General features: G+C 41.1%; 1 protein-coding gene across 2 annotated transcripts in view; it reads right to left on the bottom strand.

Annotated features, from left to right (window-relative positions):
• CNTNAP4 (contactin associated protein family member 4) overlaps positions 1–16,920 on the bottom strand; it is a 248,668-nt gene that overhangs the window by 41,236 nt on the left and 190,512 nt on the right. For both annotated transcript variants that reach the window (XM_069777544.1, XM_069777546.1), the window contains 2 exons: positions 13,505–13,702; positions 925–1,081 (listed from right to left, as the gene is read on the bottom strand). In XM_069777544.1, coding sequence (XP_069633645.1) covers positions 925–1,081; positions 13,505–13,702 — 355 coding nt within the window. The remainder of the gene's footprint in view (positions 1–924; positions 1,082–13,504; positions 13,703–16,920) is intronic.

Raw genomic sequence — 16,920 nt, forward strand, 5'->3', positions numbered from 1 at the left:
AAAATAATGTATTGCTTCATTTTGTACACGTGATGATGTTAAGTACCTTCCTTACATTTTTCTATTTTCAAAAAACAGATGTTGCTACACTTATTACTATGCATACATTAACCTACTCACTGAATCAGATTTATGTAAGTTAAATATGCTTTACAAGTTTAAAAGCTTAAAATTTCCTTCAGCAGAAAAGCTTCCATTTGAAAAGTCCCTGTCTGCTTTATAAAGTCCTATACTGCACTGGAGCTATTGTTGAGAAAGTTGTATCTGATCCACTTAAGTGAAAAAGTCAGATTTGGATTTGACATTGCAACAGGAACTCATCTCTTACATTACTTATTTCAACAGGATCATAAATAACGTCAGAGAATTTCAAGTACAAGTGGAAGAGCTACTTGTTAGAAATCCTTCCATCCCCTTAGAATAGGATTCCATATGACTGCTTCGCTTCACTGATAGCAAGGGTGTCCAATTTTAATTATCTAGGTTGTAGATGACAAAAAAAAGAGGGTAGAAAGTCTAAACTTAAAAGTGTGGATAAAAATTATGCTAAAAATAACTGACTTTTTTCCAGAACCTTTAATTTTAGCTTTAATTACTTTCAGTATTCTAAAACTAACACCTGAAGTTGTAATAAAACCAGAGCTAATGTCTTAATATATAACATGCAATATACTACAAAACTAGAAAGCATCTGTATAAAATTAAACATTCCCCAGGATTCAGAGTAAAAGAATTAGTAATAATACTTAATGTATATAGTTATAAATTTTGTGACAAAATGTATTCTTTATCAAAGAAACAGGTGACACTATGATAATTTAAGTTTACAACAGCCTTGGTGTTCTAAATGTACTAAGGCCTTTATATTTCATTTATTTACTTTCCAGGAAAAAGTATTGTGTAAAAGCAACATTAAAAAGTCACCATTCATCTCTGTCCGCATCACAGTTGCAGTAATGCTGAGAATCAATGCAGCTCCCCTCTAATCCACAAGCACATTTTTGTACAGCAGGCAAGGAACCTCCCCAGTAAGTCTGTGTTTCATTGGTTCTTCCAATCCACCAGCTCAGTGGCAACCCATCTAAAAGGTAGGTTAAAGAAAATCAGTGGTTGGTCTTGTGTCCTACCTCTTCCAGTTTTTCTCATCCAAAAAATTTTCCAAAAGGTTAAGTAGAGAAAAATCACCCCTCGAATCTAAAAACTTTAAACAGCCATTGGAAAAAAATTACTACTACCTTTACTTGATAAGTAATTATTCATTTTAATACTTCATTATCAGGTATTAAATGATTGTCACAGGTTTTTGCTTGCATTAGTGGAAAAGGGATCTCACAGTCCCTAGCTCAGCCAGCCATGATATTAGAATCATTTATCTTAAGCAGTCCATTTATATAATTCATTTTAAAATGGTCCATGAAAAAGGAGATACCATCACCCTAAAAATCAAGGTAGTTTATATTCCCAAGTAAAGATCAATTTCAGATCATGGAACTACCAGCAATAGAATGAGAAGAGTTACAGAAAAGCTCTGCAGAAATTGTCTCATCTCACTACCAAGAGTACTACAGAGTACTACTACCCATATCTGTGATGAACGTTAAGCAGCTGAATAGCGGTGTTAATCAGAAATGCCCAAAGACAGCTGTTAGGTCACAGGCAGCAGATTCAGAATTTATATATTCAGACACAGCAGAAATCTTGTTAATGGCACTCCCATAAGCAAGTTGATGTATCTGGTGAGCAGAAGTGAAGTTTCCCAGGACTACTACATCTCTGTGTGGTGCATCCAGTCAGCATTGTTTGTAGCAAAATGATAAAACTGGATGTTTCCTTAATGTTACAGTACTGCAGATTAAAGCTTAAAGATTCTGCCAAGCAAGCACAGCAACAGAAAATATATATGAAACAGATAATAGCTAAAAGATATGAAGCATAAAGATAAACCATCTCAAATAAGAAGGAAGAAGGGTGATAGATGCAATGCATGAAAGTCAAGGCATGAGAAGAAATCAAGTACTGTTAAATTATAGAGATTCTTATAGACGCACTTCTTTTTGCTGTTGTTGGAGCTCCAAGTTTTCAGCAGCAGGCCCTCACAAAGAAGCTGCAATTTATCCTAGTCTCAACTTTACTTTACTGCTTATTAAACCTCACTGTTAGATAAGACCTCTGTTATGCTGACAATCTCTCAGATCGTAAACATATTGACTGCATTCATTACCACACAACTGTCAGCCCAGCAGGCCAAAAAACAGTGTGAGCAGTTTCTGGAAAAGTCAGACTTGCATAATGGCATCAATGTCCAATATCAGTGTTTGTGTTTGCAAGCCATCACAGGAGGAAGAAAACCTAGAGACAGTTTATAAATAATTTATCAGACAATACTTTAAAAAGCTTCCAACAACTAAGACTGTAAAAAGCAGAATATTTCTGTTGTTTCAACAGCGTGCCTTAGCTTTATATTGTAGTCATGAATTAATATTTGCAGTCTTTCATTAAGGACACTGGGGTATGTTTAAAAGCTGGTCTCAGTTACTTGTTCACACAGCAAATTGAGGAAAGAGTATGCTGCAAGTTCATACTGATTAACCCAGATTGTTATCCCTGCTTTGGCAGAAAATATTGCCTAAGCAAAATAAATCTATTAATTAAACTGGCTAGAGATTTCTTCGTAATGTTCACATAAATGTATTAACAGGTGACTTCTTTAATGACATTGTTTGCAAGTGCTATCCAGGCTGATTGAATATAAAGTATTCTTAAAATACACTCAGTTAAGAATTATTACATGGACTGCATGTTCCAAAGAATTTTTCATGTGACCATCATCAAATTTCGTACTTGTCAGGCGTAGCTAGTAGAGATTATAGATAGCAGAAGTGGGAGGGATTAAATTGTACAAGCAATTTGATAATGTATCTATTTGCATTTCAAATTCTGCTATTTCATTGTGCTTGTAATAAATGAAACAGAATAAATTTATTTCAGTAAAATGTTATTTGAATTTTGTTTCAATGTCAGGTATGCTTCAGTTATTAGCTATGTGTGATTGATTGCTTTTTGTTTGTTTTGTAATTCTGATTATAAGATCATTCAAAGAAATGTATAAAAATCAGAAAGCAAATATATAAAGGTGATCTTAAAGAGGAAAAACTTGGTGAAAACTATCTTCAGATGCTGAATAGATGAAATAACTAATTCATCAAGTCCAAAATTTCAAGTTAGATCACTTTACCCTCCTACAATTCTCTCAAAATTTTAAAGCATTTGTATTCCAGACAGAATTCTTACTTAGCTCTCTGAGCTCTTCTAAATAGGCTGAGCATCTTATACAATTTAACTATAATTCACACTCACAATTGCAAAATCCATATAAAAATTTCTAATGAAACTTCTAAAATTTATGGTACTATGTCACAATGAGACACTAAAAGTTAGAATGCATACCTGCTGGAGCAGGCTGGAAATCATATGTTTCACATAAAAATAGGTAAGAAATATATTTCCAAACCTTTCAAAAACATATAATATATAACTGGTAGCAGTTTTAAATCTGAAATTACTGCTCTTCAGAGAGAAAAAGTAATATGTTCTGTCTTCTCTCCATACTTTTCAATGGAAAGATGTATCTTGAAGAAAAAAGACATGAAACTAATTCCTCTTTTTTTCCTTAGCTCCCTGGTATCCAGGAGAGAAAAGAAAAAAAGTATTTCATAGGGTGGCATGACCTTAACATTTTCAAAAGATACTAGACTTCTCCCTTTCTATGATATCAGCAAGTTCTAAATTTATATTTGTAGAAAGAAAAAGATGATAATTGGAGGATATTTGAAAAAGTTACTCTCACAGCCTCAGAGACAAAAGCCCAGGGCTTACATTTTTTTGTGTTCAAAGACTGAAAATATTTACCAGACTAAAAATATTTTAGTATGCATTCACAATATACTGACTGTTGTCAGTTTAGATACATCCCAGTTTTAACTAGGGCTTATCTAGGCATTGCCAGTTTGCTTAACAGTAGATGACTTGACTGCTTCTAAGACTGTACAGATGTCTTTGAGAAAACAGTACTGACGTGGCTAATTCTGTAAATAGCTCTGCATTACAGTGTTGTGCTGAGCTAGATATCAGGTCTACACAATTTAAAGGTGATTCAGTCAGGTCTTCTTTGGGTATAGCCACTACAGTGATCACTGTGTAAATATAACAGCAATCTTCCACCACTTATCAAACATGTTGGATGCCTACATGACCAAGACTTTGGAAGCAGTGGCTGATACTGCAGAGGGTCACGCTGCTATCCAGAGGGACTTTGAAAGACTGAACATAATGGGCTGACATGAACCTCATGAAGTTCAACAAGGGGAACTGCAAAGACCTGCACCTGGGGAGGAATAGACACAGGGAGCAATATATGCTGGGGCCATCCAGCTGGAAAGTGGATTGGTAGAAGAGGGCCTGGTGGACACAAGGTTGAACATAGGCCAGCAAAGTGCCTTGCTGGTGTATTGGGTTTGTGTGGCAAGGCTTCGGTAGTGGGCGGTGGGGTATAGGAGTGGTTTCTGTGAGAAGCTGCTAGAAGCTTCCCCCATGTCCAACACAGCCAATACCAGCCAGCTCCAAGTTAGACCCGCTGCTGGCCAAGGCCAAGGGGTAATACCTCTGTGGTAACACATTTAAGAAGCAGAAAAACCTTCACAACAAACTGCAGCCAAAGAGAGGAGTGAGAACATGTGAGAGAAACCGCTCTGCAGACACCAAGTCAGTGAAGAAGAAGGGGGAGGAGGTGCTCCAGGCGCTGGAGCAGAGATTCCCCTGCAGCCCGTGGTGAAGACCATGGTGAGGCAGGCTGTCCCCCTGCAGCCCAGGGAGGTCCACAGTGGAGCAGATATCCACCTGCAGCCCAGGGAGGACCCCATGGCAGAGCAGGTGGATGCCCGAAGGAGGCTGTGACCCCGTGGGAAGCCCGTGCTGGAGCAGGCTCCTGGCAGGACCTGTGGACACTCAATCAGCAGCGAGGCCAGCAGAGGCAACGGTAAGTCAGCAGCTAAGCACTAGATTAAGGTGGACTGGGAGGTTCCCGAGACCCAGGAGCACCAGGGAAGAGCGGAGGGACCCGTCCAGAGCAGGCGGCTCTTGCGAGAGAGGCTGACTCGCCATGGGCATTGCCAGGGGTAACTGCGGGAGATTTAAAGGGCTCTGAGGAGCGCCGGTGACCAGGATCATGGCAAACAGGGCGGGCAAACAGGGCGTGGCGTGTCAGAAAGGGCGTGGCACGGCAGTTCGCACAGGCAGGGCGCAGCTCCCGTCTTCCTCTTCCCAGCTGGAGAAGGCTACTCAAGCAGTGGGTGTAGGCCCGGAGGGAGACCCAGGTATGGTTGCCACTCTGGTGAAAGCCACTGTCAGGAAAAATGTGGCAATGCAGACAGAGGTGCCATGTAAACGTGTGGCTGTCCGGGTCTCTGGCTGCAGGGAGTGCCTGAGTCTGTCACTGATGACGGAGGGCAGCAGGGACACCTCTTGTGTGAGGTGTGACCAGGTGGATGATTTGCTCAGCCTGGTGGCAGAGCTGAAGGAGGAAGTGGAAAGGTTGAGGAGTATCAGGGAGTGTGAGAGGGAGAGAGATTGGTGGGCCCACACCTACCATCCCTGAGGCAGAGGCAGCAGATGGAGGCTCTGCAAGAATAGGAGGTTCCCCTGCCCTCCTGCCACCAGGCAGGAGGGGACCTCAGAGATGGAGGGGAATGGATACAGGTCCCTGCTCGGGGAGGCAGGCGAGTCCCCTCCCGGTCTCCCTCACCTTCCCAGTTTTCCCTATACAACAGGTATGGGGCTCTGGAACTTGAGGACCAGGCCAGTGAAGATCAGGGTGTAGATGAAGCCCTATCTAGGGAGGTGCCTAAGCTCAGTCGGGCAGCCCCATGCGTTCTCATATCCTCTCAAAAAAGAAAAAGGAGGGTAATTGACGTAGGCGACTCCCTTCTGAGGGGGACAGAGGGCCCAATATGCAGACCTGACCCATCGCACAGGGAAGTCTGCTGCCTCCCTGGGGCCCAGGTAAAAGACATTACCAGGGTACTCTCTGGTCTGGTTCGGATCTCTGATTATTACCCATTGCTGGTTGTGAAGGTTGGCAGTGATGAGATTGCAGAGAGAAATCCAAAGGCAATCAAAAGGGACTTCAGGGCACTGGGGCGATTAGTGGAAGGACTGGGAGCACAGGTAGTGTTTTCCTCAATCCCTTCAGTGGTAGGGAAATATACTGAAAGGAACAGGAAAACACACCTGGTTAATACGTGGCTCAGAGGCTGGTGCCACAATTCGGTGGAATTTTGGGGTTTTTGATCATGGGGAGGTTTACACGGCACCAGGCTTGCTAGAGACAGATGGTATCCAGCTATCTCAAAGGGGTAAAAGAATCCTCGCTCATGAGATGGCAGGGCTCATAGAGAGGGCTTTAAACTATGTTTGAAGAGGGTAAGGGATAAAACTAAGTGCACCAGAGATGAGCCTGGGGGCAGCATGCTGATGTTAGGGGTGGATTTGATAACCCAGCTCAAATCTATCTATGCCAATGCATGCAGCATGGTCAATAAACAGGAGGAGCTGGAAGCCATCATGCAGCAGGATAGATATGACTTAGTCACCATCACGGAAATATGGTGGGATGACTCCCATGACTGGAGTGCTGCAATGGATGGCTACAAGCTCTTCAGAAGGGATAGGCAAGGTAGAAGAGCTGGTGGGGTGGCTTTCTATGTGAGGGAGTGTTTTGACTGTACAGAGCTACACGATTGTGATAACAAGGTGGAGTGCTTATGGGTGAGGATGAGAGGGAAAACCAATAAAGCCAACTGTGCTGGGAGTCTGTTATAGATCACCCAACCAGGTTGAAGAGATGAATGAATCATTCCACAAGTGGCTGGCAGTAGTCTCAGAATCATGTGCCCTTGTCCTCGTGGGGGACTTTAACTTTCCAGACATCTGCTGGAAATACAACACAGCAGTGAGTAAACAGTCTAGGAGGTTCCTGGAGTGTGTCAAGATAACTTCCTGACACAGCTGGTAGGTGAGCCAACCAGGGGAGGAGCCTTGCTAGATCTGTTGTCTATGAACAGGGAAGGACTGGTGGGAGGTGTGATGGTCGGAGGCCATCTTCAGCTTAGCTACCATGAAATGATAGAATTTTCCATTCTTGGTGAGGCAAGGAAGGTGGTCAGCAAAACCACCACCACTATGGACTTCCGGAAGGCAAACTTTGGCCTCTTTGAGGCACTGGTTGAGAGAATCCCTTGGGAGATGGTCCTGAAGGGCAAAGGGGTCCAGGAGGGATGGACATTCTTTAAGAAGGAAATTTTAATGGCTCAGGACCAGGCTATTCCCATCTGCCGCAAGTTGAACAGCTGAGGAATATGACCGACCTGGTTGAACGGGGAGCTTTTGCTGGGAGTCAAGAAAAAAAGTAGAGTTTATCATCTCTGGAAGAAAGGGCAGGCAACTTGGGAAGAGTACAGGGATCTTGTTAGGTCATACAGAGATGAAATTAGAAAGGCAAAAGATCAGCTAGAACTAAATCTGGCCACTGTTGTAAGGGACAACAAAAAATGTTTTTACAAACTTGTTAACAGTAAAAAGAATCCCAAGGAGAATATCTATCCCTTAATGGATATAGAAAGGAACATTGCCAGCAGAGATGAGGAAAAGGCTGAGATACTTAATGCCTTCTTTGCCTCAGTCTTTAACAGTGAGTCCAGTTATCCTCAGGGTACTCCACCCCTTGAGCTGGAAGGTAAGGATGAAGAGCAGAATATACCCCCCCTTAATCCAGGAGCAAATAGTTAGGGACCTACTATGCCATCTAGACACTCACAGATCTATGGGACCAGATGGGATCCATCCAAGAGTACTGAGGGAACTGGCAGAGGTGCTTGCCAAGCCACTCTCCATCATCTATCAGTGATCCTAGTCAACAGGCGAGGTCCCAGAGGACTGGAGGCTTGCCAATGTGACTCCCATTTATAAGAAGGGTCGGAGGGAGGATCCAGGGAACTACAGGCCTGTCAGCCTGACCTCGGTACCAGGGAAGATTATGGAACGGTTTGTCTTGAGAGCACTCACATGGCAAGTGCAGGACAAGCAGGGGTTTGGGCCCAGTCAGCATGGGTTTACAAAAGGCAGGTCCTGCTTGACCAACCTGATCTCCTTCTATGACCAGGTGACCCGCCTATTGGATGAGGGAAAGGCTGTGGATGTTATCTTCCTTGACTTCAGCAAGGCCTTTGACACTGTCTCTCATGGCATACTCCTTGAGAGACTGGAATCTTGTGGCCTGGATAAGTGCACTCTTTACTGGGTGAAAAACTAGCTGGATGGCCAAACCCAGAGGGTTGTGGTGAATGGGGTGAAATCCAGTTGGCAGCAGGTCACAAGTGGTGTTCCTCAGGGCTCGGTGTTGGGCCCTGTTCTGTTTAATATCTTTATCGATGATTTGGATGAGGGGATTGAGTGCACCCTCAGCAAGTCTGCAGATGACACCAAGTTGGGAGGCAGGGTCGATCTGCTTGAGGGTAGGGAGGCTCTACAAAGAGATCTGGACAGGCTGGATCAATGGGCTGAGGCCAATCGTATGAAGTTCAACAAGGCCAAGTGCCAGGTCCTGCACTTCGGTCACAACAACCCCATGCAGCACTACAGGCTTGGGGAAGAGTGGCTGGAAAGCTGCCTGGCGGAAAAAGACCTGGGGGTGCTGGTTGACAGCTGGCTGAATATGAGCCAGCAGTGTGCCCAGGTGGCCAAAAAAGCCAATCGCATTCTAGCCTGTATCAGAAATAGTGTGGCCAGCAGGAGCAGGGAGGTGGTTGTTCCCCTGTACTCGGCACTGGTGAGGCCGCACCTCGAGTACTGTGTTCAGTTTTGGGCCCCTCGCTACAGGAAAGAAATTGAGTTGCTGGAGCATGTTCAGAGGAGGGCAACCAAGTTGGTGAGGGGCCTGGAGCACAAGCCTTATGAGGAGCAGTTGAGGGAGCTGGGGCTGTTTACTTTAGAGAAGAGGAGGCTGAGGGGAGACCTTATCACTCTCTACAACTACCTGAAGGGGTGTTGCAGTAAGGTGGGTGCTGGTCTCTTCTGTCAGGTGGCTGGAGATAGGACAAGAGGAAATGGCCTCAAGTTGAGGCAAGGGAGATTTAGGTAAGATATCAGGAAAATTTTTTTACTGAGGGTTGTCAGACATTGGAATAGGCTGCCCAGGGAAGTGGTTGAGTCACCATCCCTAGAGGTATTCAAAAAGCAAGTAGATGGGGTACTTCAGGACATGGTTTGGTTGGCATGGTTGATGCTTGAACTCGATGATCTCGAAGGTCTTTTCCAACCTAAATGATTCTATGATTCTATGACCTGTGGAGAGAGGAGCCCACGCTGGAGCAAGGGAAGAGTGAGGAGTCCTCCCCCTGAGGAGGAAGAAGCAGCAGAGACAACACATGAGGAACTGATGGCAACCCCCATTCCCTGTCCCCTTGCAGTGCTAAGGGGGAAGAGGCAGAGAATTTGGGAGTAAATTTAAGCCCGGGAAGAAGGGACGGGTGGGGGAAGGTTTTTTTAAGAGTTGGTTTTATTTCTCATTACCCTACTCAAATTTGATTGGTAATAAATTAAATTAAATTGGTTCCCGAAGTTGGGTCTGTTCTTGACCCACAAACCTTTTGTTATATTTTATCTCCCCTGTCCAGCTGAGGAGGAGGAGTGATAGAGTGGCTTTAGTGGGCACCTGGCATCCAGACAGCGTCAACCCACCACAGCTGCAAAGAAAACTACTGTTATCCTGGGCTGCATTAGGAGGTTGAGGTGTTGCCAGCAGGTTGAGGGAGGTGATCCTTCCCCTCCATTCAGCACAGATGAGGCCACTCTTGGAGAATTGTGTCCAGTTCTGGGCTCCCCATTACAAAAGGAAAATGGAAATTCTGGAGAGAGTACAATGAAGGGCCACGGAGGTGATTAAGGGTCGGAAGCGTCTTTCCTATGAGGAAAGGCTGGGAGAGCAGGAACTGCTTAGCCTGGAAAGCAAAAGGTTCAGGGGAATCTTATATGCTTTGGTCTGTCATTGCTGTAGCTCTATTTTAATAGCTATGGGTGAGGGAGAGCCTGTCATCTAGAATCTCCATAGAGAAAAAAGGTAGTGGCCACTTCATTAACGCTATTCCCTGCATCTCATGCAGCCACACCACTCTAATACTGAGAAGCTCCCACTTTAAGGGAAATAAAAAGCTAGAGGTCTGATCACAGTCAAAATAAAAAGCAGAACATTACTCTTCACTCTACCATTCAGTCTCACACGGATGTATGGCAAACCTAGTAGGAAAACAATAGCAAAAAATATCTCTGAAATCTAATGATTACTGTATCTCTTTTGATTGCTTTTGCTGAAACACTATCTTTTTATATAGCCTAGTCAGGTATTTATATAGGCTCTGATTACTCTACAATAAACTGAATTTTGCCATCTTGAGTAAAAGAAAAAAAAAAGAAAAAAAAAATCAGTGCTAGATAGCGCCTCGAGCAGGAATAAGGGGAAGTACCAGCAGGTACATTTTCAGACTTCTGAAGGAATTTGGCTGGTTAATGACATCTATAATGTTAATGGTGTGATTTTCAAAACATCTAACCAATTTACATGATCGGTTTAGAGATACAAATGCCATTCATGGGGAGCAATAACACCATGCACCAGTATATGCTGGGGGCCATCCAGCTGGGAAACAACTTTGCAGAAAATGTCCTGGGCGTCCCGGTGGACACCAACTGAAGATGAGCCAGCAATGTGCCTTTGCTGCAGGGAAGGCCAGCAGTACCCTGGCTGTGTCAGCAGGCTGAGGGAGGTAATCCTTCCCCCTCTCCTCAGCACTAGAGAGTCCAGGACAGGGCCATGAAGATGATTAAGGGACTGGAGATGTCTTCCATGAGGGAAGACTGAGAGAGCTGGGACTGTTCAGCCTGGAGAAGAGAAGGCTCGGGGGGGATCTCATCCATGTATATAAATTCCTGAAAGGAGGGTGTAAAGAAGGCTCTTTCCAGTGCTGCCCAGTTACAGGATAAGAGGCAGTGGACACAAACTGATACATGGGACATTCTTCCTGAACATCAGGAAACACTTTTTCACTGTGAGGGTGACTGAGCACTGGCACAGGTTGCCCAAAGAAGTTGTGGAGTCTCCATCCTTGGAGATGTTTTAAAGCCATGTGGACATGGTCCTGGGCAACCGGCTTTAGGTGGGCCTGCTTGAGCAGAAACATCAGACCAGATGACCCCTAGACTTTCCTTCCAAGCTTGGCCACTCAGTGATTTGTGATTCTGCGATTCTAAGACTGTGCAAACTGATACTGTTTGCTGCTGATGTGATTCAGATGCTTAAAACAATATCTATTTCAGTGGATCTTCTAGGCTCACTGATCACTGAATTCCACTATTGAAAAAAAGTACCAGCACATATATTTAAAAAAACCCCACTTTTTTCCTTTGTCTTGTAGGTAAGACCTAGCCCTTCAAATGCACAGAGGAATCTATATCTACAAAGGGGCATCTGCTGCTTCTCCCAGGAACTTTATCTATTCTTACTGTTACTGTGACTGAATGGGTCAATGAGGATCTATTATTACTAAGTCATCCACCATGATCACGACCTTTAAACTAAAAAAGGACAGATCTAAATGCTGGAATGTAAAAATCTGAATTTTATTTCAAGGAAGTGATTTAATTAAGAATGCTAGAAAAGGTAAGGCAAAGTTAATACATTATCTAAACAGTTATAAAAATGTGATTCTGGCTGCTTTCAGACAGAGAGGGAAACATGAACCCTAACTCTCTTTAGTAAGTGTTGTTATTTCATCCCTACATCACAAAACTCAGCGTTGCTTTTTTTAAGAGGCCTCATTGAAGCCAAGACTGTCCGTCACTAGATGCTAGCTTTCTCTTACCTCAGAGCTCTCTCTTTCAGAACAGACTAAAGCCCGTTCTTCAGAGGAATGGCAAATTGAATTTGGTACGTCTGTGATAGTGTTTAAACAAAGAATGATTGTAGAAAATCTGTAGAACTCACAAATAACCTTCCCACGCTTATTTACACCTACCATTCAAAACTCAATTTTAGATGGCTTAGTGTAATTGACTGATCACACTCTTTTAGCTTTATAGAAAAAAACTACTTTTCTGATCCAATTATATCACCAAACTAAATAAAAAAAAAAAAAAGTAGAAAGTCCTGCTTGTCTGGGTCTTTCCCTCTTTTCTCTGATCTAAATATTTTTCATGGCTTCCAGCTTGATCACTCTGCTGAAACTGGTGAGTTGAGAAGGTGGGGTTTATTGTTGTTTTTTGTTTTTTTACATATCCTATGTGACAGTTAATAGCCAAAAGATATGAAATACCTAGTGAGCACAATCTTGGAACCCTCTGCTTGGTATAAACCAGGCTTTTGAACATCTAGCCATAAGTTTAATTTGGAATCCATAGGTAAAAGGGAGTCTCAGTGGGACATCTTAAGCAGTAGGTTCATCTTTTATGCTGCGGAGACATTTTTGAGCAGAAATTCTGCCAAAAGTGAATTCTAGTCTAAGAAGACCAGTGATGACCATGACATAATTAAGGAGAAAGAATATGTAGGGAAAGAGTTTAGAGACAGAACCAGAGACTGTTGCACTCTGAAGTCTGCTTTCTACTTAGTAGGAAAAATGTCAAGAAATCAGTTTGAGCAGTTTCAGAGTTTCTGGTGGACAAGTCAAACAATTTCACTTAGTTTTTCAATAGACAGTAAACAATGAGGTTTTTTTGCTCCCATGTTATTTGGAGTACTTAGAATGGATTTTCATGAGAAAGTCTGTTAACAGCAGCTCTGCGTCAATGGGAGTTAAGGTTTAAGTAGACTACATAATTTCATTTTTCTTTAAGTATGTCAGAGGCTCTCCATTCATTTTTCTTTTAAAACAATTGTACTTTTGTCAATAATCTACATTTTAATTATTGCTTTTATTTTATGAATGCTTATATTGGACAGTTATCGATGCTTTTTGTCAAGCACTTGCAATATGCACATCAAATGTTCAAAAACATTCATGGATAAACTTCTACTGATATCTATACAAATTATATCTAATTTGTGTTCCTTTAAGGATGTATTTCTTCAGTAATTCCTTCATTAAAATTTAAAAATCCCTGGAAGGCAGACCAACAGGAGCTCTTTTAATAATAATCTCTATTAATTTAAAAGATTTATAAGAAAAATTAACTTAGAGAACACTTAATTCTCTGAACAAAGATCATTATAAACTGACATTTGTGTTGGTCTAGTTCAAATATCTCTTGGCAACTTACAGGAATCTGAGTACTAGATATCTGAATTAGTTCAAATTCTGTAGTAGCAAAATGCCATAACTTTGATAGAAATAAATATCTTTAGTAACCAGTAAAATAAAATGAACTATGCAACATAATAAGATTTGCCTTCTTTACTTACCTGGCTTATCTAAAAGCCTTGACTTTTTGCAGTGGTAAGCAAGCTCCTGTTCACAGTGCTCTGCATGGTTAATTGTTGCCTGAAGCTGGTCCAGGCTGGCAGAGTACTTGAAAAACACAGTGTGTGGGTTCTCTCGATTAGCACTTTTGACTCTGGTTAGGTTGGTGTTGTTATGCTGTACAATTGTCCACGTTGTATCTTTCAAAACACAGGTGAAAAGTAATAAAGAATGAGAAGTAGTTGTATAAGTTGGTAATGGAAAGAGAACGTAAGATGAAATCAAACTTCAAGGTTTGATCACAAGAAGTGCTTTTGGGCATATGAAACAGAGACATAAATCACTGAGCAAAAATGAAAACAATAATTGTTTCTGTTTATAAGTAGATTATCATACTGTGACTGTAACAGGTATTCAGCTTGTTATGATTATTGAATAAGGAAACTGTAAATGACGACACCCAAATAATGGTTTCTGAAATAAGATACAGTTTACTTTGTAAATTGCAATTAAAGAATAGGAAGAAATATTATTTACTATTGTTACTTTTCCCAGGCTTAAGTTGTTTATAAAATAACTCTAAATTCTATCCTAGATTCTAGCTACATTTATATATATATATATATATATATATCACTATAATTTGAATCAATTTATTCTGCATGAGAAAATGGCCTATAGCCTTTTTCTATTATACAAAGAACCAAAAGTAGCTTGCAAATATTGTATTTACTATAAAACTCAGATTACATGAAGGTGAGTTATTCTAGCCATCTAAATCAAATAGTAGTCATTGTTTGAACTACTATTCAAAACCTATATTTAGTCAAGGGCTAAGAATCACAGCTTCCAAATATATTGTTGCTTCAATATAAAGTTGCTTCCAAACACCTGATGTAATATTAATTTATGGCAAATACCATGGTATGCCCACTTGACTCGGTACTGTAACATGATGAAGTACTAGTTCAGAACTGAGAGCTGCATTTCCCTAAAAAACATATACTGCTCTTAAGCTGACTTTTAGCTTGGATACTGCTGGGTAAAACAGCTATGTACTTTATTACATTGTGTAGGCAGGCCTTATGATTCATGTAAACTGGGGTCATGTGCCAAAATATTTACTTCAGAAGCAATTGAACTTTGTCTACAAGTTTTGGGGTTTTTTGATGAATCATATTCAGTACTCCAAACATTATTTCTAGAAAAATATGTTCTGAAGTAATGTTCTTGTAATAAAAGAGCTGAAAACACTTGCAAATAAATATATATGTAATTCAAATGGTTGAATAATAAACAATATATTGCATGTTTCTAAAAGGTATGTGCTAAGATGTGCAGTCTGCTATGAAACAGACTTTCTCGAACTTGGACCCATGTTGTTTACACTAAGCAACAAAGCAGTTCAATAGCTTTCCAGTTATATTGATACTTCACAAATATTCTTTCATTACAGGTCTTCTCTTAACTTCCTACTGGACTTATGGAAAGCATTTTTAGTTGTAAAAAACTTACTAGTATGCAAAACCACACAGATCAAGAATGAAAACTGATGTTACAATACTTAGATAAAGCCATTACTTTAAAAGCTACTAGAGGCCATAGGCTAAGTACTATGTATTTACTTTGAGACTGGAAAAATAATTTTCCTGTACACTGAGACACTGGAAGGGTGAAACTGGCTGGCACCATAGCACAGGAATGCATTGATCACTCCATCCTATAGTTTGCACACAAGGAAATGTAACATCAGACACTCTGCTTGGGAGTACAGAGATTATTCCCGCCATGTTCTTCAAAATATAAATTGTTCTAAGTATCGGTGGCTGATAAAAGCTCATGTGATTCTGCTGTTTTGTACTTTTGCCAAGCCCCCTGACCTATGAATAGAGAAGCACTGAGCTTATTCTGTTTCAACTTCCACTTGCAAAGCCTGTAACAGTCTGACCCCCATGACTAAAATCCACTTCAAGGTAAGGGTGAGCAGGCTTATAGTTAAAGCCAGTCTGGGTCAGTCAAGTCAAGCTTAGATTCATGTTCACTGTATTCTTGGATCTTAATGGCCAATGTAATTTGAGCAGATATGTGAAATATTATTTTTTCTAGCTTGTAGTGTTGATTATATTTCTGATGTTTTAATAGTAGTATTTTTAACTATTTAACAGAGCTGTATTTTATTTCATTGTCTTCCTACAGGCCACACATGGCTGACATTATAAGATATTTATAGAGAGGAAAGAACTCATGGTCACTTAAAGGACAAGTATTCATCAGAAAACCTAAAGCAAATATCAAGGTGAGATGCCTATTCAAAAAATATTATATTAAAAGGAATCTATTTATGCGACCTTTTTGTCATTGCTTACCAGTTTTTGGTCAAATTATAAAATTTTATTAAGTACATGCTTGTGGAGTCAAAAAACAGATGGCTGGAAATACAGCAAACTTGGCTTTCTTTTTGTACATGCACATACACACAGACACAAACATATCTAAAGGATAAGTTGAACATATAAATTAAGACAAACAGGTCAGCTATCAGACCCATTGTCACACTCCCAAATTTACAAAGAAAAAGAAAAACAGGTTACTGCAAAATTTGGTCATCTTAACTGGCAGTGAGCACTCTTTTCATTCCAAATCTGACCTCCAAGAATAAAACCAGGGAAAGGCACCTCCCTCCCAGCTGCCTGAAAATAGAACCCCATCAACGTCAAAGATGAGGCAGTGCTGTAAGAAATGCGGGCATCTGCTTTCCCTGCCTCTGGTGGGAAAAGGGAATACCATTCATGAGGAAACTGGGAACAAAACAAATATAGAAGATTCATCCTGTCAGGCTGCATCTTGAGATGAAGAACTGATCAATAAGGTTTGCTTAATGTGGTGAATAAGGAGTGACTGAGGAAAACAGTAACAGCTGTTCATGGACACACAAGGATAAATCAGACACTACACTGTACCTTGGAGGGTTATACCCACTTAAAAAAATTGTCATCTTTCTGCCATGATTCTTTGGTCTCTTTTAGTCTCGTAGGACACTAGGATATTTCTTTTTAAGGGCCTGTGCCAATCTGATGTTTGCCCACCGTGAGCTAGCACAGTTTGTTATAGAATTAAAAATCAGGAGCTAACATGGCGAGACTAGTTAAATTGCACAGACTGATTGAAATGATGATATTTCAACACATATAAGAAGTATTCTTTAGATCTCTGTGAAAATCAGCCAATGCCACTAGCAGGCAGAGAACTGTCAGTTTCTCAAGAAACAGATGTGCCCAGAAATTGTTTACAAATCAACATCAAAAGCTTACGCTGAGGTTTCTAAGTCAACCTCTCAACACTTAGGACATACCTAAAACAAATTCAACTATAGCTTATTCATGAAGTCTTTTAAACAGTTATAACTGTGGAAAAATAT

Source organism: Haliaeetus albicilla, chromosome Z (assembly GCF_947461875.1).
Source record: "Haliaeetus albicilla chromosome Z, bHalAlb1.1, whole genome shotgun sequence".
Classification (NCBI taxonomy): Eukaryota; Metazoa; Chordata; class Aves; order Accipitriformes; family Accipitridae; genus Haliaeetus; species Haliaeetus albicilla.